Source organism: Rhinatrema bivittatum, chromosome 1 (assembly GCF_901001135.1).
Source record: "Rhinatrema bivittatum chromosome 1, aRhiBiv1.1, whole genome shotgun sequence".
In the NCBI taxonomy this organism is placed as follows: Eukaryota; Metazoa; Chordata; class Amphibia; order Gymnophiona; family Rhinatrematidae; genus Rhinatrema; species Rhinatrema bivittatum.
The window spans coordinates 416,108,934-416,132,129 of record NC_042615.1 but is presented as its reverse complement, the minus strand read 5'-3'; the positions used below and the strand labels follow the sequence as shown (position 1 = coordinate 416,132,129).

Genomic DNA, 23,196 nt, shown 5'->3' with positions numbered 1-23,196 from the left:
GGACCAGAGCTCAGCGTAACAGAATATGTATACCCTGGAAGATGGGAAGTGCAGGGGAGATATGATACAGACCTTCAGCTACCTGAAAGGTTATAATACTGCACAATCGTCAAACCTTTTCTGATGGAAATAAATCAGTAGAACTAGAGGTCACAAAATGAAATTCCAGACAGGATGATTCAGAACCAGCATCAGGAAATATTTCTTCATGTAGAGAGGGTGGTAGATGCCTGGAATGCCTTTCCGGAGGAGGTGGTGAAGACGAAAAGAGTGAAAGAATTCAAAGGGGCATGGGATAAACACTGTGGATCCCTAAAACTAGAGGATGGAAATGAAGAAAAGAGTGCATGGGAGTAACCTGCTGGTGCGGTGGTTACCATTCTTAACCAATAAACCTTCATGCTGTTAATGCAACTCCATCAGTGCTCTCTGGTTCAACAAAAAGAGAAAGGGGGAATAGGATTCAGATAGCAACCAATGAGGGCCCTGACTTTTACGGTCTGAGGAAACAGATATGGGGGTAACTTGCTGGTGCAGTGGTTACTACCCTTAACCAATAAGCCTACATACTGTTAACACAACTCCATCATTGCTCTCTGCTTCAACGGCAAAGAGTTACAGGGAATTGGATTCAGACAGTAACGACTGAGGGCCCTGACTTTTACGGTTTGGGAAACTGATAAGCATGGGGGTAACCTGGCGGCAAATACTACCATAAGCTTGTTGGGCAGACTAGATGGACCATTTTGTCCTTTTCTGCCATCATTTCCATGTTTCTACGAAACAACTCTTCTATAAAGAAAAACTAAAGATGTTAGGACTCTTCAGCTTGGAGAAGAGACGGCTGAGGGGAGATATGATAGAGGTCTATAAAATAATAAGTGAAATGGAACGAGTAAACATTAATCAGTTGTTTACTCTTTCAAAAAGTACAATGACCAGGGCTCACACAATGAAGTTACTAGGTAACACATTTAAAACTAATAAGAGAAAATATTTTTTTACTTAATGTATAATTAATCTCTGAAATTCGTTGCCAGAAAATGTGGTGAAAGCTATTAGTATAGCTGTATTTTAAAAAGATTTGGAGAAGTTCCTGGAGGAAAAGTCCATTAACAATTATCAAGGTAGAGTTGCAGAAATTCACTGCTTATTCTTGGGATAAGCAGCTTGGAATCTATGGACCCCATGGAATCCTGCCTGATACTTGTGATCTGGATTGGCCTCTATTGGAAACAGGATACTGACAGGAGAAAAGAATCTTTTCTGTTGAGAATCTATCCACGTTCCAATGAATTTGATTTTCTGGGAGGGAATCAGAGTTGATTTCTCAAAATTCACTAGGAATCCTAGCAGTTGTATTGATTTTTGCAGAGAGGTTAACACACCTTCTTTGGAGCTTGCCATCATAAGCCAGTCAACCAGATAATGGAAGACTCAGATGGCCTGTTTTCACAGATGCGCTGCTACTATAGCCAGGCACTTGGTGAAGACACTCAGTGCTGCTGAGCGGCCGAAGGGGAGCACTCTGTACTAATAGTGGGAAGAGCCCACCATAAAGCACAGTTAATGCCAGTGGGAGGGATGGATAGGAATATGAGCATAAGCATCTTTTAGATTCAGAGTGCTCATCCACTCCACCCTCTGAATGAAGAGCAGGATTGTGAAAAGGGAATTCATTTTAAACTTTTGCCAGAGTACATGCTTGTTCAGGCTTTTTAAACCCAGGATAGGTCTCAGTCCCCCAGATTTCTTGGGGATAAGGAAGTAGTGAGAATAGAACCCCAGCCATGGCAATGGGGAGTAACTGGTTCTATCACCTGCCATTCAAGGCATTGTGTCAAGCGAGATGGATCTGGATCGAAGGCTGAGCAATGAGGAAGCACGGGAAACTGGGTGAAATGCAAGTGGTATCCGGACTCCACAATCCTGAGGACCCAGTGATCCTTGGTGATCTTGTGCCACTCATTCAGGTAGTGCTGGATTCAATCCACTACCAGAGAGGATGGTTGCTGGCTTTGAAACGTGGTCAAAAACTTGGTCCAGGCTTTGACTGGACTTGTGTTGTGTTTTGTTGACAGCACTCATGCTGTCGAGCACAGGTTGAAATTTGTTTCTGTTGCAAAAGTAGAGGCAGCATGCGTTGGAATTGTTGAAAGGAGTGTTTCTGGTAATATGGTCTTTTAAAAGAGTAGTAAGAATAGTGTTGCAGAATAGTGTTGTTTCTGTCCTATGGAGAGAGACTGGACCACCTTTATTTGAGCAACTGTTTCTCTAAACGTTTCTCCAAAAAGATGATCATCCAGGCATGGATGTCATGGACAATATCACATAGATTACTGGCCCTCAACCAAGCCATATGGTGCATTCTGATGGATGCTGTGGTATCAAATGCTTCATAGATGGATAGAACAAGATAGCATATACATTCTTCAGTGTTCAAGAGTAATTGAGGGATGCAATTCCACCTTTACTGAACAGGAGAAAGGGTTTCAATTTTTGTATACAATCGTACAAGTATTGAACCATGTAGAACTGATGAGTGGAAATTTGTGCATTAAGTAAAGAGCTTTGAAATACCTTTTTACCAAAATTGTTCAGTAGCCTGGGATCCTTCCATAATGGAGTACTCAAGTATATCCTTGTTTTCTTTGCTCTTTTAAGATGGGCTAATTGCACTATTTCAAAGCCTGGAGATTTCTGTACTCTATACTTGGGCACAGCAAATAGGAGTTGCCCACATTCTGGTTTGCAATTCTTGTAGGAAATGATGGACCAGGATTGCTGCTGGTTTTGCAGGTGTTTCCAGAATTTGGAGGAGGCCAAAGACATTTACACAAGGATCTTTATTCTTATGCACATTAAATCCTAGCGCTCTTCCCAGTTTGTCCAGAAATCTGGAGTAGGAAAGGTCCTCCATTGGAAATAAGTGATCTGGAGGATCTGGAAGGGGATCAGAAGGGACCCCCATCAACCCTTCTTCAGAACCTGGAGGTGTGAGATCATTGAATCAAGACCACAATGATGAAGAAGGTGATTGATGAGGGGACCTCGGTCACTTCAGAGGGGTATGCACCTGGTGGACATCCTCTCAGTGGATGCACTACAAGCAAATACTGGGCTCTAGGACTACCTCAAAGGGATTCTGACGGAGTATCCACCCAAACTGGGAATACTGGGATTCCTTTTCGTGGAAGTAAATCTGACATCCTAGAAAGGAGAGGTTGGAAGGTTCCATACTTATCCTTAGCCACTACAGAGGTAAAGAAAACATACACCAACTCTGCTATCTGGTCGAGGCTGATGTGCCCTTTGTTCTTGTACAGAGGGTAGAACATCCTCTTCTGATACCAGAATGGAATTCTGCACATCTTCTGGGTTAGATGGATTAGATGTGAGAGGTACCAGAGACAAATGGGATCTGCAGTCTCCAGGTGTAGTCCTTGTTCCAATAATCTTTCCCTTTCTGCCCTGTCAAAATTCTGTGCAGGCCAGCATATAGCTGCAGCACTATGTACTGACAATGGAGCAACCTGTCCTGATGGTAAAGGTGTTGAGAATTGATGAATTTCATGCTCAGGGGCTCGATGAGCCAAGGTCTATCCATTGAAGGCAGCAGTGCCTTGTGCTCTGACAACACCTTGAACTTATGCTTTGATGGCACCGTGGACGTTTCCTTTAATGGAGCCGGGGCCATGTGTATTGATGATACTGAAAGTGCCGATGCACTGTACGTCAACAGCACCAATATTGCTGATGCACCAGGTGTCGACAGTGATTGGTGCTTTTTGTGCACTAGCTGCTCTTGCAGATCAGAGCGGCATCTCTTCTTCTTCAATACAAATTTTTGCTTGCCTGAGAACTCAGCTGTTCTGCCAACAGGGGAGATACTTTTGGAGCTCCTGCTGAACTCAATTCCCAGGGAGGCAGATGAGCCTGCACGCCAGGAGGAGGACAGACTGCAGCTTCTGAGAGACTTACTCAATTCTTCCATTTTCCAGATACTTGATCTTTGGGTATACAGGGACATCCATCCACAATCACAAAAGCTGGCCTGATCATGGTCCTGTCCCAGGCAACAGAAGCAGAAGTTATGTCTATTTCTTCTACCAAAAACACTGTCCTTGAATCCACTCACCATGGGTTTCTTCTTACCCGACATGGTGAAGTTAAAATGTTCTTAATTTTATTCTTTTTTTTTTTTTATTGCACTGAAAAGTGCTGTTTGGGGACTGCTAAGGCAACTTTAAAGAAAAAAGTTATTAAGTTTTCACAGAAGAAAACAGAAAGAGATAGAGATATATGTCTGTGCTGGTGCTCAGACAAAAAAAGACTGAGGGGGCTCATGAGGCAATGACCGAGTGGGAATTCCTTCACATGTTTAATGGACCATAAGCTCTACTAGCTATGAGATCCATTTGCTGCTGCCAGATGTCATCACACACATTTAATGGCTAATTTAGCTTATTAACAGGCGGATTTTAAATGCCCTGCTCGCGTAAATCCGCCCGGATTTACACGAGCAGGGCCCTCGCGCGCCGGCGCGCCTATTTTGCATAGGCCGCCGGCGTGCGCAGAGCCCCGGGACGCGCGTAAGTCCCGGGGTTTTTTAAGGGGGCATGTTGGGGGCGGGGCCGAATGACGCGGCGTTTCAGGGGCGGAACGCAGCATTTCGGGGGCGGGACCGGGGGCATGGCGCCGGCCCGGGGGCGTGGTCGAGGCCTCCGGACCAGCCCCCGGGTCGGATGACGGCGCGCCAGCAGTCTGCTGGCGCGCGTAGATTTACATCTGCTTCTAGCAGGCGTAAATCGAGAGACAAAGGTAGAGGGGGTTTTAGATAGGGCCAGGGGGGTGGGTTAGGTAGGGAAAGGGAGGGGAAGGGGAAGGGAGGGCGAAAGAAAGTTCCCTCCGAGGCCGCTCCGATTTCGGAGCGGCCTCGGAGGGAACGGAGGCAGGCTGTGCGGCTCGGCGCACGCAGGCTGCCCAAAATCGGCAGCCTTGCGCGCGCCGATCCAGGATTTTATAAGATACGCGTGGCTATGCGCGTATCTTATAAAATCCAGCGTACTTTTGTTTGTGCCTTTTGTTATGTGCAGAAAATTAGCCTATACATGCTCATTAAGAAGCACATAAAAAGGGGCAGTCTAGGGGCATCGTGGCGGGGTCAAGAGGCATGCAGAGAAGTTATTTTATAAGAGATATTTGTACAATTTTACACCTGCTAATAAATCAGCGCAATTGTCTGTTGACCACAATTTTTGGGTGGTAAGTCTGGGTGGTGGGGTTTCAGGATGAAGTGCTAGAGGGTGAACTAGAGACAGATTGGATGAACTGGTGGAGTTATTGGCAAATAAGTGTTTTCAAGTTCAGGCACAAGATAGTATTTTCAAACATAAGGACTAATTTTCAAAAGTATTTACACGTGTAAAACTAGGATTTCCATGTGTAAATTCACTTTATTCATGCAAGTGAACATTTGAAAATTGCTAAAATATATGCCTTGAATTGTCCATAGGATTTACATATGTAAGTGCCCTTTATGCACATAAATGGCTTTTGAAAATTGCTTCAATAGTATGTTACATTTACAAATGTAGCTCCTTTGAAAATTCACCTGTAAATGCGCAGACATTATAAAATACGTGTACATGTTATATTTTTTATGCACTTGAAATATACACACGAATGTTTATAAAATAGTTGGGAAAGTGTTTTCATTGCATTGGAAATATAAGAACATAAGAACATAAGAAAATGCCATACTGGGTCAGACCAAGGGTCCATCAAGCCCAGCATCCTGTTTCCAACAGTGGCCAATCCAGGCCATGAGAACCTGGCAAGTACCCAAAAACTAAGTCTATTCCATGTAACCATTGCTAATGGCAGTGGCTATTCTCTAAGTGAACTTAATAGCAGGTAATGGACTTCTCCTCCAAGAACTTATCCAATCCTTTTTTAAACACAGCTATACTAACTGCACGAACCACATTCTCTGGCAACAAATTCCAGAGTTTAATTGTGCGTTGAGTAAAAAAGAACTTTCTCCGATTAGTTTTAAATGTGCCCCATGCTAACTTCATGGAGTGTCCCCTAGTCCTTCTACTATCCGAAAGAGTAAATAACCGATTCACATCTACCCGTTCTAGACCTCTCATGATTTTAAACACCTCTATCATATCCCCCCTCAGTCGTCTCTTCTCCAAGCTGAAAAGTCCTAACCTCTTTAGTCTTTCCTCATAGGGGAGTTGTTCCATTCCACTTATCATTTTGGTAGCCCTTCTCTGTACCTTCTCCATCGCAATTATATCTTTTTTGAGATGCGGCGACCAGAATTGTACACAGTATTCAAGGTGCGGTCTCACCATGGAGCGATACAGAGGCATTATGACATTTTCCGTTTTATTCATCATTCCTTTTCTAATAATTCCCAACATTCTGTTTGCTTTTTTGACTGCCGCAGCACACTGAACCGACGATTTCAATGTGTTATCCACTATGACACCTAGATCTCTTTCTTGGGTTGTAGCACCTAATATGGAACCCAACATCGTGTAATTATAGCATGGGTTATTTTTCCCTATATGCATCACCTTGCACTTATCCAATATACGCATGTTCTGAAATATACATGTGTACTTTCAGAGCATAAGTATGAGGTATTTTATGTACTGCGCAGCTCCCACTACACAGTTTATAAATTATTAGGATAAATCACGTCCACATATGCGTGCATATGCAAATTATGCAGTAGCACAAATAGGTTTGAAAGTTAGGCTCCCTGTGTAAGCACAGGGAGGTTTGCTTAATGTCACTTAGGGCCTCATTTTCTAAAGTATCGCAGGCCTGCAATACTTTAAAAGATGAGGGGCTGGGGGCCGAAACGGGGGGCGGGCCTGCGCTAGCTGGCAGCGATCGCACGGTCTCGGTGCGATCGCTGCCGGATTCGCACCCAATAGCGCCACCATAGGAGGTGTAGCTATTGGGACCGAAAGCTGCCGCGAAAAGGCACTTACCTTTTCGCTGTCCGCGGCGTCGGCGCAAAGTCGGCCCCGGTGACTCCCCGACTCCTCCTCTTCCGGGGCCGACTCCACCCCGACTCCGCCCCCATCCTGGTATCGCACGCGATAAGGGATTTTTCGCGTGCGAAAGGTCCCTTATCGCGTGCGAGCGGCGTGGAAAATGAGGCCCTTAGTGAGTGTTGGGGAGGGAAATGGAACCAGGCTCTGTGCTCTCTCACACTGATAGAGGTGAACTATTATGATGTACATAGGAAGGCAGAAGAAATACTGTTTGTAAACAAGAGGAAAAAAATGCAGGAACAGCACATATTACCATTTACTTCAAAGACTATGATATAGTCTTCTTCCTGGGCTGCTTGCTTCATATCTCCATTTTCCTTGGTTTCCATCTATAAAACAAAATACAATGCTGAGAGACTTTCTTGAGCTAAGCATAAAATCATTCAAAAGCTTAAGAACATAAGAAATTGCCATGCTGGGTCAGACCAAGGGTCCATCAAGCCCAGCATCCTGTTTCCAACAGAGGCCAAAACCAGGCCACAAGAACCTGGCAATTACCCAAACACTAAGAAGAACCCATGCTACTGATGCAAGTAGAAATGAAAAAGAGTAGCCTATAGAACTATTAAGAGAGCAATTTATGGGTGTAAATTGGCTGTCTGAAAATTGCCCTCCCGGAATGTGAAAAAAGTTGGCATTCTATCAGGGATGTGCATTTCTTTGAGATAAAACTGGATAATTTCAATGAAATTTACCATTTCATTTTATTTTTGAGATGAAAGAAAATTCAGTGGAGTTTGCTTTTTTGACTTCAGCCTTGCTTGCCATTGCCTCTGGATTGCTGCCAGCCCTGACTCAAGCCTACCATTGGACGCCTCTTCTGTCTACTTCCTGGACGTGGATCTATTAGACTTCGGCCTACCTTTGCTCGAGCGCCCTCTCTCTGCCTTCGTTCCATTGGCGCCCAAGTTTTCAGGACATTATCCAGTCCAGAGCAGAACTGTACCATCCCTCGCCTGCTGTCTCTGGGCTGAACCCACTTCTCCTGCAACTATACACAGAGGCCCACCTAAGTCCTGCCAGCCCTGGCACCAAAAGACTAACCTGCGGGGAACGAGGGCTGGTATAGGTGAAGCTCCAGCAGCCTCTGCCTTTCAGCCCACTCCACCTGCCGAAGGTGGAAACCCATAGGTCCTTACCTACGGGTTGCGTCAACCCCACCTCGGCCCAAGGGTCCACCTCCGACGCAACATGGTGGTTTCATTTTCAAGCCCTTGGATTGGACATGGTGTTCTACAACAAACTTACTTTTAGCATATTTTAGAGAAGGCATTCCTGCGTATTTAGGTTAGAGGAGGAAAATTTTCAATTCTATGCATGTTATTTTTAATAAAAAATACCCATACCAAAGGCGGGTGCAAATGTCTGCAGGCAATTTGCATCCACGATGAAGAATAGGCCGAGCAGACAACCAAGAATTCCCAGATGCCTCTGCTGTACTATGGCTTGTCAAAGGTGAATGAACTTTGAGTGCTTTTCTGAGCATGACTTGAAGAAAATCCCTGAGACAGATTTGCTGGCAACAACAGGAAAAGGCCTATTTAATGGCACCATTTACTTCACAATACAGAGATACTGTCCAGGCTGCAGGCTTTTGTCTTGCAGATGCATATTTCAACTAACAGAAACTAGTTGAAAAAGAAGATCCTGTGAGGTGACAGTTTTGAATGAATCCTGGTGCCAAGAAGTGGAATTCAAGTCTAGCTTCTATTCAAGACCCAGACTGCGATTTGTTTACACAACAAAAGAAGACAAGAAGACAAGAAGAACAAAGCCAGCAAAGTCATGATTGATAAAGGAACTTTTTTATGGTGGGAGGAGGAACAGGGTTAGAAGAATTCTTAGTTGAGGGAGGTCCTCACAAGCATTTCCTATACAGGATAGATTGTCATGACAACAGCATCATGTGTTTGTGGGCGGTTACACCTTTCTGGAAGTTTCGGCAATACTGTATGTTTTAATTATAAAAGAAGGCTCTCTTCCTGTGTTGGAGGAGATGCTACTTATTACAGATAGAGGGCATATTGCATCTCACAAGAACACTTGTTTCTTAAGAAGCCAAATAAATTTGAGTAAAAAAAACCTCTTGCTGATTTTGAGTGTTCTTGTTGCCCTAAAGCTTTGAGTCCAACAAAAATTAAACAACGACAAGTTTCAAATGAAATTATGCACTTACTTTCAATTTGAAAACTAATGCAAAGTTCATGGGTAAGAAGTCCCAATATGGACAGTTTGAAAATTGCCCAAGAGGAATTGATTCTACAAAGGAATTTTTTAGTAAGATAAAAAATGGTCCCTACCAGAAGCATGGCGGACAGGTGTTCTAAAGCCTCTGAGATTTTCTCACAGTTAATATTTGAAGGATTCTTGCATGAATCATGGTCAATAGATATTACCCTGTATAGTACATAAGCAAAGGCCAGAGTCTAATTAGAACCACTTTCATTTGTTTCTATACCATAGTACCATATTCTGAATTCTAGTGAAGAATTAATTATATAAACATTTCCTAAAAATAAAACAAGTTTGCTTACCATAAACGGGTTTCTCCGTAGACAGTGGGATGAATTTTAGCCATGAAATGTGGATGATGTCATCTGATGGTGCCGAATGCACCCTTCTCTCCTAACTTATAAAGCTTTTTGCTTTAGGTCTGTAGTCAGCTCTCCAAAGAAACAGATATATAGCATAGCCAGCCAGAGCACAGCAATATGTGATACAATCCACTAGGCAGTTGGACAACATGGGTATGGCAATCACTATGCCCAGGCTATTAGAATTGTAAGAGATGAAAAGTTGGGCCCAGTGAATGGAGGGCCTTTTCCCCTTCCTGCACATGAGATCTTGGAAAGAAAGTGAACAAAACAATGGCTTGATTTAGGTAAAAGGCTGAATCTTCCTTTGGCAGAAACTTGGGTGAGTGCAGAGCATCACTCTGTTGTGGAAAAACTGCATGTAGAGTGAGTAGTGAACCAGTGCCTGAAGCTCATAATCTCTTCTAGCCGATGTAATGGTGACTAAGAACACTCCAGATGAGGAACTTTAAGGAAGCTGACTCTGTTTGTAAGACATTTCATAAGCTGTGCCAACATAATATTAAAATCCCATGACACCAGCAGCTTGGTGACTAGAGGTCTTGTATGCCAAAACCCTTTCATGAACGTTGACACTGAAGCATGTATGGACATCAGTTTACCATCCACTTGAGCATGATAAGCTGCAATGGCAATGGGCATTTTAATCAAGGATGCACAGAGACCAGAGGAGAAGTATTTAAGCAACTCCTTTGGTTCACAGGCAAATGGGTCCAGGTAGCTTGCTTGACAGCAAGATGAAAAGTTTTTCCATTTAAAACTGTAAGCTCTTCTAGTTGAAGGGTTCCCTGGCATAAATCATAATATCCTCAACTTCCATGGGTAATGACAGCAATGAGCGAATGCTTAACATTCACACCATCAATCTGAGAGAGGAAAGTTGAACCACAAACCTTCCTCCAGAATTGAGAAAGTCAGATGGAATCCTAGAGGAATCAGAGGGCTGAATGATAACTGGATGAGGTATAAAAACCACACTTGTCTGGGACATGCTGGAGCAATGAGGATCAAGTGCACTGGATCCTCGAGTGCTTTCTGCACTGTTCTGGTCACTAATAGAAGTAATAGAAAAGCATACAGTAGATCTGTATTTCAAATGAATAGAAAGTATCCAGAGTGGATCTGAACTTGCTTTGAAGAATGGAGAAGAATCTTTCCACTTTTCTGTTGTCCTCTAATGCAAACAAATAGATCAATGGAAGACTCCAGAAATCAATCTGTTTGCTACTGTTTAATCTAGAAACCATTCTAGAGGTGATCCACCAACGTATTGGAGATCCTGGGAAGAAAAGTAGCTTGTAGGAAGACTTTATGGCTTCATGTCCTCTCCCAAATTCTCAGGAATTCTGGAAGAGAGACAATGACCCTGAGCCCACTTTATTATTTATGTAGAACATCACAATTTGATTATCTGTTTGGATTAGAATTCTCTTTCCCTGAAGGACATAACATAAGAACATAAGATATGCCATACTGGGTCAGACCAAGGGTCCATCAAGCCCAGTATCCTGTTTCCAACAGTGGTCAATCCAAGTCACAAGTACCTGGCAAGTATCCAAACAGTAAATAAATCACAAACTACTATTGTTTATTAATAGCAATTTATGGATTTTCCTCTAGGAACTTACCCAAACCTTTTTTAAAACCAGTTGCACTAACTGCTATAACTACATCCTCTGGCAATGAATTCCAGAGCTTAACTATGCGCTGAGTGAAAAAGAATTTTCTTTAATTTGATTTAAATGAGCTACTTGCTAACTTCATGGAGTTCCCCCTGGTCCTTCTTTATCTGAGAGAGTAAATAATCAATTTACATTAACTTTTTCAAGTACTTTAATGATTTTGTAGATTTCTATTTTATCCCCCTTCAGTCGTCTGTACTCCAAACTGAACAGCTCTATCTTCTTTAGTTTTTCCTCATAGGGCAGCCATTCCATAATTTCCATGCCCCTTATCATTTTGGTCACCCTTCTCTGCACTTTCTTCATTGCAACTATATCTTTTTTGAGATGCGGCGACCAGAATTGTACACAGTATTCAAGATGCGGTCTCAACATGGAGCAAAACAGAGGCATTATGACATCCATCATTTTATTTGCCATTCCCTTTCTCATAATTCCTAACATTGTTTGCTTTTTTGATCGCCAAAGCACACTGAGCCGACAATTTCAATGCTTTTGAAATGCACTATGACACCTAGATCTCTTTCCTGGGTGGTAACTCTTAAGATAGAACCTAACATTGTATAACTACAGCAAGGGTTATTTTTCCCTATAGGCATCACTTTGCACTTGTCCACGTTAAATTTCATCTGCCATTTAGAAGCTCAATCTTCCAGTCTCGCAAGGTCCTCTTGCAATTCATCACAATCTGCTTCAACATTTCAATTTCTGCACTGATTACCAATTTCTTTCCGTATTAAATACAAAATTCTCACCATAATACACAACTTAATTTATAACCCCTCAGCAATCTGGCTTTGTTCCATGCTAAGACTCTTTATACCAGCTCGCCAATTATGCTCAATGGACAAATGTATACTTGAAATACCTACAATAAAGACGGCAAGATTAGACCTGACTCGCAAGCGTGCTTTTTCAGTTGCCGTTCCGGTTTTATGGAACTCCTTACCTGAAGACATCTGTCTCATGCCTAATATCAAGGCTGCAGGCTTACGCTCTCAGCAGTCCACGTTGGGCAGGGCCCTCCCTAGGTGCGCAGCATGCCTCCTAAGCCTTCTTAAAAGGACAGCACCAATTGTTGCAGCTCAGCTTCCTGGATGACATCAGGAGCCGGGAACTATTTATTGGAGCCTCCTCTTCCTATTCCTCGACTTGGCAACAAGTCTGCTTCACTCTAGTGGAGTCTTCTGAGCTGCATTGGTGTCCTGCTTCTTGTTGTTGCCTTCCGAGTCCTGTTCCTGCCTTCCGAGTTCTGTTCCTGCTCCAGCTTCCATCCCTTGGTTCTGACGGATGAATCTTCTGGCTTCGACCTCGGACTGGCTATCGGCAACTCTTTGGCTTCAGACCTTGGACTGGACTGACTGGACTGACTTCAGACGATTCTCCCGGCTGTGCATCCACCGTCTATGCAGGGGTCCACCTAAGACTAGCCAGCCCTACACACCCAAAGGCTCAACCCGCGGGGAACGGGGCTGGTATTGGTGAAGCTCCAGCCAGCCCCTGCATCAGCTCAGCCTCACCTCCCAATGGTGGGGACCTGCGGGGGTTCGCCCTTTCAGGTTGCACCAACTCCCCCTAGGGCAAGGGGTCCACACCCTCCTTCGTCTTCATAACAGATTGCCAAGTCCATGGACCCGGAAGAGGCCTCTGTTCTCCAAGCCATTCCGGGCCTAGCTCAAAGGATCTTTGAGCAACAAAAAGCCTTAGAGATGCTCGCCTCTGCCATAGAGAATCTAAATCAACGATTGGACTCCACAGCTTCCACGGTCGCCGCCACCCCGCCAATGCCCATCGCCTCCCCTTTAGTCCCGGGAGCTCACCCGGTGATTCCTCTACCTGCTCCTCCCCGCTTCTCGGGGGACCCACAGTCTTGCAGGGGCATCATTATTCAGTGCAACATGCACTTCAGCCTACAACCAGCCTCTTCCCCGAGGACGTCATTAAGACTATTTATATTTTGTCTTTTCTCGACGGAAAAACCCTGGCCTGGGCATCTCCACTATGGGAACGTGCGGATCCTGTTCTGCAGGATTTGAATGGCTTTCTGAAACTCTTCCACACCATGTTCGAAGATCCCACTCAGCAGGCGGCATCTGGGGCAACCCTTCTCCACTTACACCAAGGTTCGCGGACACTGTCTGAGTATGTCATTGAGTTTCAAACTCTGTCCACCGAGCTCCACTGAGACCCTGGTTGTCTGAGGGCTATTTTTCTGGAAGGCTTAAATCCCAGAGTCAAAGACGAACTCGCAGCCCGTGAGCTACCTGAATGACTAGACGCATTGATCGACCTGATAGGGCACATCAACCGGCGTCTCCAAGAATGCTCCCGGGAGGTTCAATTCTCGAGAAAACCTTCCGCTGTCTTCCGACGTCCTCAGCGTCACCTTCTCCAAAGTCCGATTCGGGCACCCCAGGAACCCCCATGGAGGAACCCATGCAACTGGGCTGGGGTAAATTAACCCCTCAAGAATGCCTTAGGCACCAGCAAGGTGGTGTTATGGTTTTGAGGTGTTAGGGTGGATTCTTGGGTACTGCGGTGATGGCCACTCCCATGGGGAGGGGCCCCGTGAGGAACCGCAGTACTAGGCTAGACTCGAGACACGCAAACACAGAGATTTGTCTTTTATTATACAGCTGGATGATACCACCAGAGGTGGCAGTAGTGAGGTGATCCACTAGTAGTAGTCCAGGGGCCCTTGGCAGAGGGGACCCGTCTCACAATAGTAGATGTTAGCAGCACACGATAGTATAGGGAGTTCTGGATGCAGGTTCCCAGTGCTGAGCTGTAGATGAGACAGACTGACAAAGGTTAGATTACTCACTAACGGGCCGATACAGTAAAGCGCGATCACGGTTACCCTGTTTCTAACCCGCTTTGGATGCACAATTTGGACACGTAAGGCAAACCCGCGATTCAGTATCCGGTTTTACGTGTCCTTACCGCTTGCTAAAATGGACGCATATCCATCTCCGCCCGCCGCATGTATATGATATGTCAATGATTGATTTAGCTATTCCCTCCAATACAGTAACGTGCGCCCAGATTATCACCTTTTTAATCAGCTTATTTGCCGCGTCTTTAACCTGCATATTTACCGCCTACCCTGACCCTGGCATTAGTTTCCCGCTGCCTTGAGCGCCCGGCTGTACATCCAAGCCGCGACCTCGGATGTCCGGCAACCCCTGCGTGCTGATCCCGCGCTCCAGCATCTCCAGCCACAGCTCCCGCAGCTCCAGGGGCTCCCTGAGCACATACCCGGAGCCACCGCTGTCCTCGCCCCGTGCCTCCCTGCTGGGCTCTGGGTTGCCGGAGGAGCCCGTCCCGCCCAACCTCGGGGACGCGTACTAGCACAAGTCACCGCACCGGCCGGAGCAGCCGCCCGCCGCCCCCCGCCACCCCCCATCCCGACCAAGGATCGGCCATGCTGCACAATTTCCAGCTCCCCTACCAGGTGACTCCATGCAGGGAGAGCGGACCCACCCAGACGTTCATGGACCTTCCTGCTGCCTTGAGCACCCGGCTGGACGTCTAAGCCGCGACCTCGGACGTCTGGCTTGGACATCCAGCCGGGCGCTCAAGGCAGCGGGAAGGTCCATGAACGGACGCCGCGACCTGATCGGCTATGACAGCGGCAGCAAGCTCAGCAGCAACCGGACCAGCGGCATCAGCATGGGCTACGACCAGCGGCACAGCGTGGCTGATGGATCTGAGTTGGTGGCAGGACGGGGAGGCTCGGGACCTAGACTATAAAAAAAAAATACAATCTCGGGCTTTTATTTTTGGAGGTGCGATGCGCATTCTGAGGGGCCGGGGAGCGGGCTGGCCTGCTGGCCCCTCGACACTGCAACTGACCCACTGGGAACCGGCTGGTCAAGACACCTGCCTTGAACCTGTCTCTCCTCTACGATGCTTGACCACAACAGCCAAATCCACAATATGCCTCGTACACAGAAGTGTTTTCCAAAAAAAGGGCTGAGGCCTTACCACCTCATAGGTCCTTTGACTGTGTGATCAATCTGCTCCCTGGTACCGAGCCACCTCGGGGGCGTACTTATCCTCTCTCACCTACTGAGACCCAGGCCATGTCCCGCTACATCAAGAAAACCTTGACCAAGGGTTCATCCGTAAATCCACTTCTCCAGCTGGTGCCAGGTTCTTTTTTGTGGGCAAGAAGGATGGGACGCTCCACCCTTGTATTGACTACCGCGGATTGAACGTTATCACACTCAAGGATCTCTACCCACTTCCCTTAATTTCGGAGCTCTTCGATCGACTCCAGGAGGCGCGGGTCTTCACCAAGTTGGACCTGAGGGGAGCCTACAACTTAGTCCTTATAAAAGAGGGCGATGAGTGGAAGATGGTCTTCAATACTAGAGATGGGCACTATGAGTACCTGGTCATGCCTTTTGGTCTTTGTAACGCCCCGGCTATCTTCCAAAACCTTATCAATGAAATCTTTCGGGACCTGCTGTATCAGTGTGTCATCATCTACCTAGATGACATCTTAGTCTTCTCTAAGTCTCTGACTGCCCACCACCAGGACGTTTCCCAGGTCTTCCAATGCCTTCAGGAGAATCAGCTCTTCGCCAAACTTGAAAAATGTATCTTCAAACAAGAAGCTCTCCCATTCTTGGGGTATATCGTCTCCAAACAAGGGTTTCGCATGGATCCTGAGAAGCTTAAAGCCATTCAAGACTGGCCTCAGCCTTCCAGCCACTCAGTAGCCCTTATGGACCCGCTGCTTGAGATGACGAGTGCGTGAGGCCAGACAGAGGCTGAGGGCAGGAACAAGACAAGACAGGAACTCAGGAACTAGGAAGACTTGGACGAAGACTCAGGTTACTCGGAAGACTCGGACGAAGACTTGGATACTCAGGAGACTCGGATAAGGATACTCAGGAGACTCGGACAAGGATTCAGGTTACTCAGAAGTCTCAGACAAGGATTCAGGTTACTCAGAAGGTCTCAGGCAAGGATTCAGACAAAGATTCAGTAGAGGCCTGCACTGGGGCGCGCCCTACACAGCCGCCTGTGGCTGGTCGCGGACCACGCTGAAGCGAAGCAGGTTCTGGCAGAGTCTTAGGCATGGACGGAAGCAGACACAAGGGACTCCAAAGACCGGGCTAGGATTCAAGACTTAGGATTCAAAACTCAGGGTTCTCAGAAGCAAGGCATTAAAAACAGAAGTCTCTTGGAGGCTTGCACTGCAGATGAGAAGAAGGCCTTGTACCACGAAACGCCCTACACAGCCCCCCATGGGCTGTTCGCGGATCACGATGGTGGCATGCCAGGAAAGGTGGACGCAAGGAATCAGGGAACTGGTTGCAGAGGCGAAGACATCAGGACCAGGACATCAGGAACACGGAACATCTGGAACATCAGGACATGGAACATCAGGACTTTCAGGAACGGACTGACGGAACATCAGGACATCTGGAACATCAAGACATGGAACAGGCAATGAAGGAGCTCCGAGGAAGGATAAGAACAGGAACATCAGGATGAGGAGACCAAGCACACAGAACGAAGAGCCAATTACTCAAGTGAAAACCACGGTGGACCTTGATCTGGCGAGGAAGAACATGGACGACCAAGTGACCTGGATCCGAAGGCCCTGAGGAACAGGAACTGAGCCCTTTTATAAGGCTGAAGCAGGAAGTGAAGCAGCTGAAATAGTCCAATTCAGCAAAAACAATTGCACATCTCTAATTATTACTGCACTACCAGTTTGGTTAGCTCCCCTAATTTCTCTTAGCATTTCACTGTCCGTCTCACCATCTTGGCCAGGTGGACGGTAGTATACTCCTATCACTATAGTCTTCCCCAACATACAAGGGATTTCTACCCATAAAGATTCAGTAATGCATTTAGTCTCATGCAGGATTTGTATCCTTTTGGACTCTATGCCATCCTGGACATAAAGCGTCACCCCGCCTCCCAGATGCTCCTCTCTGTAATTGCGATATAATTTGTACCCCGGTATAGCACTGTCCCATTAGTTGTCCTCCTTCCACCATGTCTCTGAGATGCCAGTTTAGTCTATGTCATCATTCACTGCTATACATTCTAATTCTCCCAACTTACTTCTTAGACTTCTGGCATTAGCATACAAACATTTCAAAGTGTGTTTTTGTTTGTATTTTCATTCTGTTTTTTAATTGGTAGGGATACATTTGAATTTTTTAGCTCAGGTGAGTTTTTAGTTACAGGTACTTGAACTATTCTTGTTACTGGAACCTCACTGTTGGGATGCCCTAATTCTAATGCATCATTAGTATCCTTTGAAGCTACCTCCCTCCGAACCATGTGCTGCTGAGTGACTGTTGGCTTTCTCCTTTGTTCTAGTTTAAAAGCTGCTCTTTCTCCTTTTTAAAGGGTAGCACCAGCAGTCTGATTCTACCCTGGTTAAGGTGGAGCTCATCCATTCAAAAAAACTCCCCCTTCCCCAAAAGGTTCCCCAGTTTCTTACAAAACTGAATCCCTCTTCCTTGCACCATCGTCTTATCCACATATTCAGACTCCAGAGCTCTGCCTGCCTCTGGGGACCTGCACGTGGAACAGGGAGCATTTCAGAGAGTGTTACCCTGGAGGTTCTGGATTTCAACTTTCTACCTAAGAGCCTAAATGTGGCTTCCACATATTTTCCCTCCCATATTTTCCTATGTCGTTAGTACCCACATGTACCATGACAGCCGGCTCCTCCCCAGCACTGTCTAAAATCCTATCTAGGTGACACGTGAAGTCCACCACCTTCGCACCAGGTAGGCATGTTATCAGGCGATCCCCATGCCCACCAGCCACCTGGCTGTCTACATTCCTAATAATCGAATCACCAACTATGACGGCTGACCTAACCCTTCCCTCCTGGGCAGTAGTCCTGGGAGACACATCCTCGGTTCGAAAGAACAATGCACCACCTGGAGAGCAGGTCCTTGCTACAGGATCCTTTCCTGCTGCACCAGGTTGATGCTCTCCAATCATGAGCCCTTCTTCCTCCAAGGCAGCACAAGGGCTGCCAGTCTGAAGTTGGGATTTGGCTCCTATGTCCCTGAAGGTCTCATCAATCTACCTGTCTGCCTCAGCTCCTCCAGGTCTGCCACTCTAGCCTCCAGAGATTGGAATCATTCTCTGAGAGACAGGAGATCTTTGCATCGGATGTACACATACAACTTCTCACCAGCAGATAAAAAAAAATCATACTTATGACACTCAATGCAAAAGACTGGGTGGCCCCCCTCTTGCTGCTGGACTGCTGCCTTCATCTCAAATTTGTTCAGTTCCTAGTTACGTTTTAGGTTGCTATGGGAGTAGAATGTGTCTAATTAGCGTCCTTTAAATGTATTTGTGTATTCACTATATGTCTGGTAGTGGCCTACAGGGGAATAATCAAACTCTCAATAAGGTTTGGGGAATTTGTTTAGTGAAGTTAAAAGGCAGATTTTATTTTTTTAGTGTGAAAGTGGCACCTGCCTATAAATTAAAGGATGAGCTAGGGGTGGGTAGGAGAGGGGTGGGAGGGTTGGGAAATACAAACACACTAACTTCTGCTTATTAATTTCCTTACTATTTAAAAATAACACAATAACTTCTGTTTATTAGCTGCCTTACTGACTATTAAAAGCACAAACACACTAAATAATATACCCCAATAGTTTACTTCTCCCTAATACTTAAAAAAAAAATAAATTTCCAAGCAAAACTTACTGATTCCTTTCAGCCACCAGCAAGGTGATCCTCTCCTCTCAGTGCTCCAACTGGATTGTCCAAGAATCTGGAGTATGAAAGGTATTCTAGTGGCAAAGAGTGCTCCAGTGGATCAGATAGTGGGTCAGAAGGAATCCCTATACACCTTTGAAAGCAGGAGGAGAAGGAACTAACCCAGGACTCCAATGATAATGAGGGCAATCAATGCAGGGTCCTTCTTATCACTGAGGGGAATATTCCTGGTACATGCTCCAGACAGAGATGTCTTGAGCTCCCTCCTCAGACTGGCTGGACTTCTCTGCAGCAAAGAATGGTTAGTGACTAGATCTCACCTCTGGGACTTCTGATGGGAGCTCCAAGGCATGAAGGACTCCCCTTTGAGGGAACAAATCTTACACTCTGGACAGGAGAGGTTGAAAGAAGTCCTCTTTGTCACCAACTGCCAGCAAGGTGCAGAAAGTCTTTACCAATTCTGCTCTCTGATCTATGGGCTCCTGTGTCCTCTGACCATAAGCTGGGGAAGAGATATCCTCCTCTGAGAGCAGTATAGAGTTGTCTTTTGGAGAAGCTCCCAATGGATTCCAGGGGGGAGCCCCCTATTAGGTCAAGTGAACTGGAGGATGCCGCAAAGCATATAATATCTGCCATCTCTAGGTGAAGTCCTTACTGATCGTTCTTGCCTCAAATGCATTGATAGGGCCTGAGACCAGTGCTCCAATTGCACCCGGGCATGGAGCATTGATGAATCCAATGCTGAACATATTGACAGATCAACTAGTTGAGTCAGATGAACTGAGGCCCGAAGCATAACTGCATTGAAGGTACTGAGGGCTTGTGTGTCGAGGTGAGAGCTAATGCATCCATGGTGCTGAGTGCTGATGAATCAGTGGCACCAAGTGCATTGAAGGCGCCAATGACCGAAGCTTTGCTGGGCCCTGATGTATCAATTGCACCTGATGAATCGATGATGTCAGGTCTCAATGTGTCGAAGTTGCAAGGTACATCAGTGGAACTCAACCAACTCTCAGATTTGGCATCTCCGACTGTACCACCAGCTCCAATGAATGACGCTTCTTCTTATGCATTGATGAGCTCTGTGGGGCCTGCAAATGGCTTACAGATCCTTCCTTTCAGCACTTTCACATTTTGTAGACCCCCAGCAGAGCAGTGAATCTGGGAACTGGTACCACAGAACGGGGAGCTTTGCTCAAGGAGCTCCTACTTAGCTTGGAATGGAGGGAACCCAAGGAGGCCCCAGTCCTCTTATAACAAATGTCATGGACATCTGTACACACACACACAGTCTTTGTAGCCACTGGATGCAATCTTTTTGAAGCCGATGACTCAGAATTTCGTTCACAAGCATCTCTGTTGAAAAACAGATTTCAAGAGAGAGGATATCCTAAACGTGCCATCCAAAATTCATATAAAAGGGCCAAGTTTTCAGATAGAACACAATTACTTCAATACAGACAAAAATCAGATTGTTCCAACTTCATTTGTGTTCTTCAACATACAGATCTCACTGTTCAAATTAAGAAAATCATTTTAAAGTATTGGCACGTCCTTAGTCCTCATCCCACATTCATTGAAAAACCGGTGTTTGCATACTCGAGAGGAACAAACATTAAGCAGCGTGTAGTCAGAGCGGCGATCCCTGAGGATTATACCAACATGCTGTCTAGACAAACCTCCTGCGGTAACTGTTCTTTTTGCGCTACAGCCCATATAGGTACCAAGTGGCATGATTTCAACACAGGTTTTACAGCCACCATTAAATATGCAGTTAATTGCAATAAAGATCATGTTGTGTATGCTCTACAATGTTCTTGTCAAAAAATCTACATTGGGCGCACAAAACGAAAATTACGCACTCTCTTGACCGAACACCGAAGCCGCATTAACAATCAAGATAAAAAAGCACCAACAGTACAACACTGCATAGATTTCTCTCATAAATTTGAAGATTTTAAATGGATTATTCTTGATCATGTTCCTCCTTTTAAACGTGGGGGCAATAGAGCTGCAATATTAAATATAAAAGAAAATCAATGGATTTTTCGTTTGACGTCTGTAGAACCTGCAGGTTTAAATGAAAGGATGGAATGGTATTCCCTCTTTTAAATGCTGTGGGTTGTTCCTGGTGAGCAAGATGGCTTCTTTTTATTAACCATCGCTAAAAATGAACCATTAGTTATTTTTGCGGTCTTTTTTCAAAAGATGGCCGCCCCCAAAAACGTCATACACCCTATTTGGTATGTTACTTTGATTGGAGCCCATCTTCCTGACTGAGGGGGTTCCCCCCTGTTTTCCTCCGGTTTTTAACAACAAAATAATAACATAACAAAAGTAATTAAAGAAGGCATTTAATCTACATTCAGTGAACTGGTTGGCTTTTTTACACATTATTTTTTAACTTTTGGCTTCATTTAATCTTTTTGCCTTTGATTTTCTTTTTTAGCAGCTTGCTTTCAATATGGCTGCGGTCAAAAACGTCATTGACCTTATTTGGTATTACCCACCCCATCACGTCCGGTTGTCATGTTTCAGCCGGTGGGATTCCTTTAAAATTGGCGTCTCTGTCAAAGTCCAATATCAATCTCGGGCAGGAACGCTAACGGGTAGCTTGTGGCACCTAAAAGTAAGTAATGTTCCACGGGACCAGAACATATTTTAAAGACTGTGATAGTTTTGGAATACTTGCTAGCCTTGCTTATGTTACATTTACAGCGCAACGAAAATCTTTCCCCGATGGTACATTGACCGCACTTTTCAAACAGTAAGTGTTCCGATTCATCCTGCAGCCATGTTGTTTATACAAGCTTTCAGCTGACTTTAAAAGGCTTTTGTATTTATTCAATTTTTGTCTATGAGCATACAAGAAGTGACCTATGATTATAAAGCCCCAGCGCTCATAAAAGCTTTCTCAGCATAAGCTTCCAGTTGCAAGGGTGCTGTATGATGGTTACTCTTCACACACAATAAAAGCCTTGATCATTTAGCGGAATTTTTTCTATTAGTATTGATTCATTTTTTTTCTATTAGTATTGATTCAAGTTTTTCCAGCTATTTTTGGGATAATTAGCATTTCAGTTATCTTTTTGAAGCCAGGATAACTTTTTTATTTTTGCTTTTTATCTTTTGGTGTTTTTTTTTGTTATAGCAATGTAAAGTGATGTTAAGGAGCTGCTGAGGCAATTCAAAGTGAGTCTAGAATTTCCAGAAACTTAGAGAGAAGGAGAGTATACATCCATGCAGGAGCTAGGATGATAAAAGATTCAGGGGCTCATGAGGCAGCACCCATGCATACTCAGTAGAGGAAAAATCTCTATGAGCTAGGAGAGAAGGGTCTGTTCAGTGCCATTGAATGACATCACCCACATGTCAAGGCTAATTCAGCCTTGCTTGTCGACAGAGAAGTCCAATTAAATCAGTCAGCAGATGAGATTGTGTTTATATATAGATGTACTGTAAATGACATGCAGCTGATGTCAACTCATATACAAATTCTTTTCCCCACACAACAAGCTGACTTTCCCAAGATTTCCAATACATCTAAAGAATAGAATAGTACAGGAGCAAGACAAGGGCACACGGTCTTTGGCCTATAGATACAAATTCAGGAAGCTGAAAGGAATTTCCTTGAGTTATTTGTAAAGGGTAGCATGTGTATAAGCCCTTGGTGGTACAGCATAGTTGACGCAGCCTCATAGGCAAACCTACAAGGCCTACACCGGCAGCTGGCAGACGTACCTGTAACTGGACAGCCTGCAGCTTCACTTATACCAGCCACCTTCCCTTCAGGTTGAGCCCTTTGGTTCTGGCGGTTGGCAGGTTTTAGGCGGGTCCCTAGGGCAGTGGCTAGAGAGAGAGTTCAAAGGTATGCTGGAGTCAGGGCTGGCAGCAGACAGGCAGGAATGGAGGCAGGCCAAGGTCAGGTCCAGGTGGCAGGCAAAATGTGGTCAGGTTTAAGCAAGAGGTCAGGTCCAAGCGCTAGGCAAAAGGTGGTCAGGACCAGGCAAGAAATCAGAATCCGGAAGCCTGGCCAAGGCTGGATGGAGATATACCAAAGGCACAGAGCAAATCAGTCAAGGAAGATTGGACGAGATGGGCAAGTCTGAAGAACACATGACA

General features: G+C 45.3%; 1 protein-coding gene across 1 annotated transcript in view; it reads right to left on the bottom strand.

The window, feature by feature from the left end:
* LOC115092174 overlaps positions 1-23,196 on the bottom strand; it is a 77,802-nt gene that overhangs the window by 20,435 nt on the left and 34,171 nt on the right. Inside the window, exons 7-8 of the mRNA XM_029602813.1 lie at positions 9,380-9,476; positions 7,333-7,408 (exon numbers count right to left, since the gene is read on the bottom strand). Of these exons, the coding sequence (XP_029458673.1) occupies positions 7,333-7,408; positions 9,380-9,476 (173 nt within the window). The remainder of the gene's footprint in view (positions 1-7,332; positions 7,409-9,379; positions 9,477-23,196) is intronic.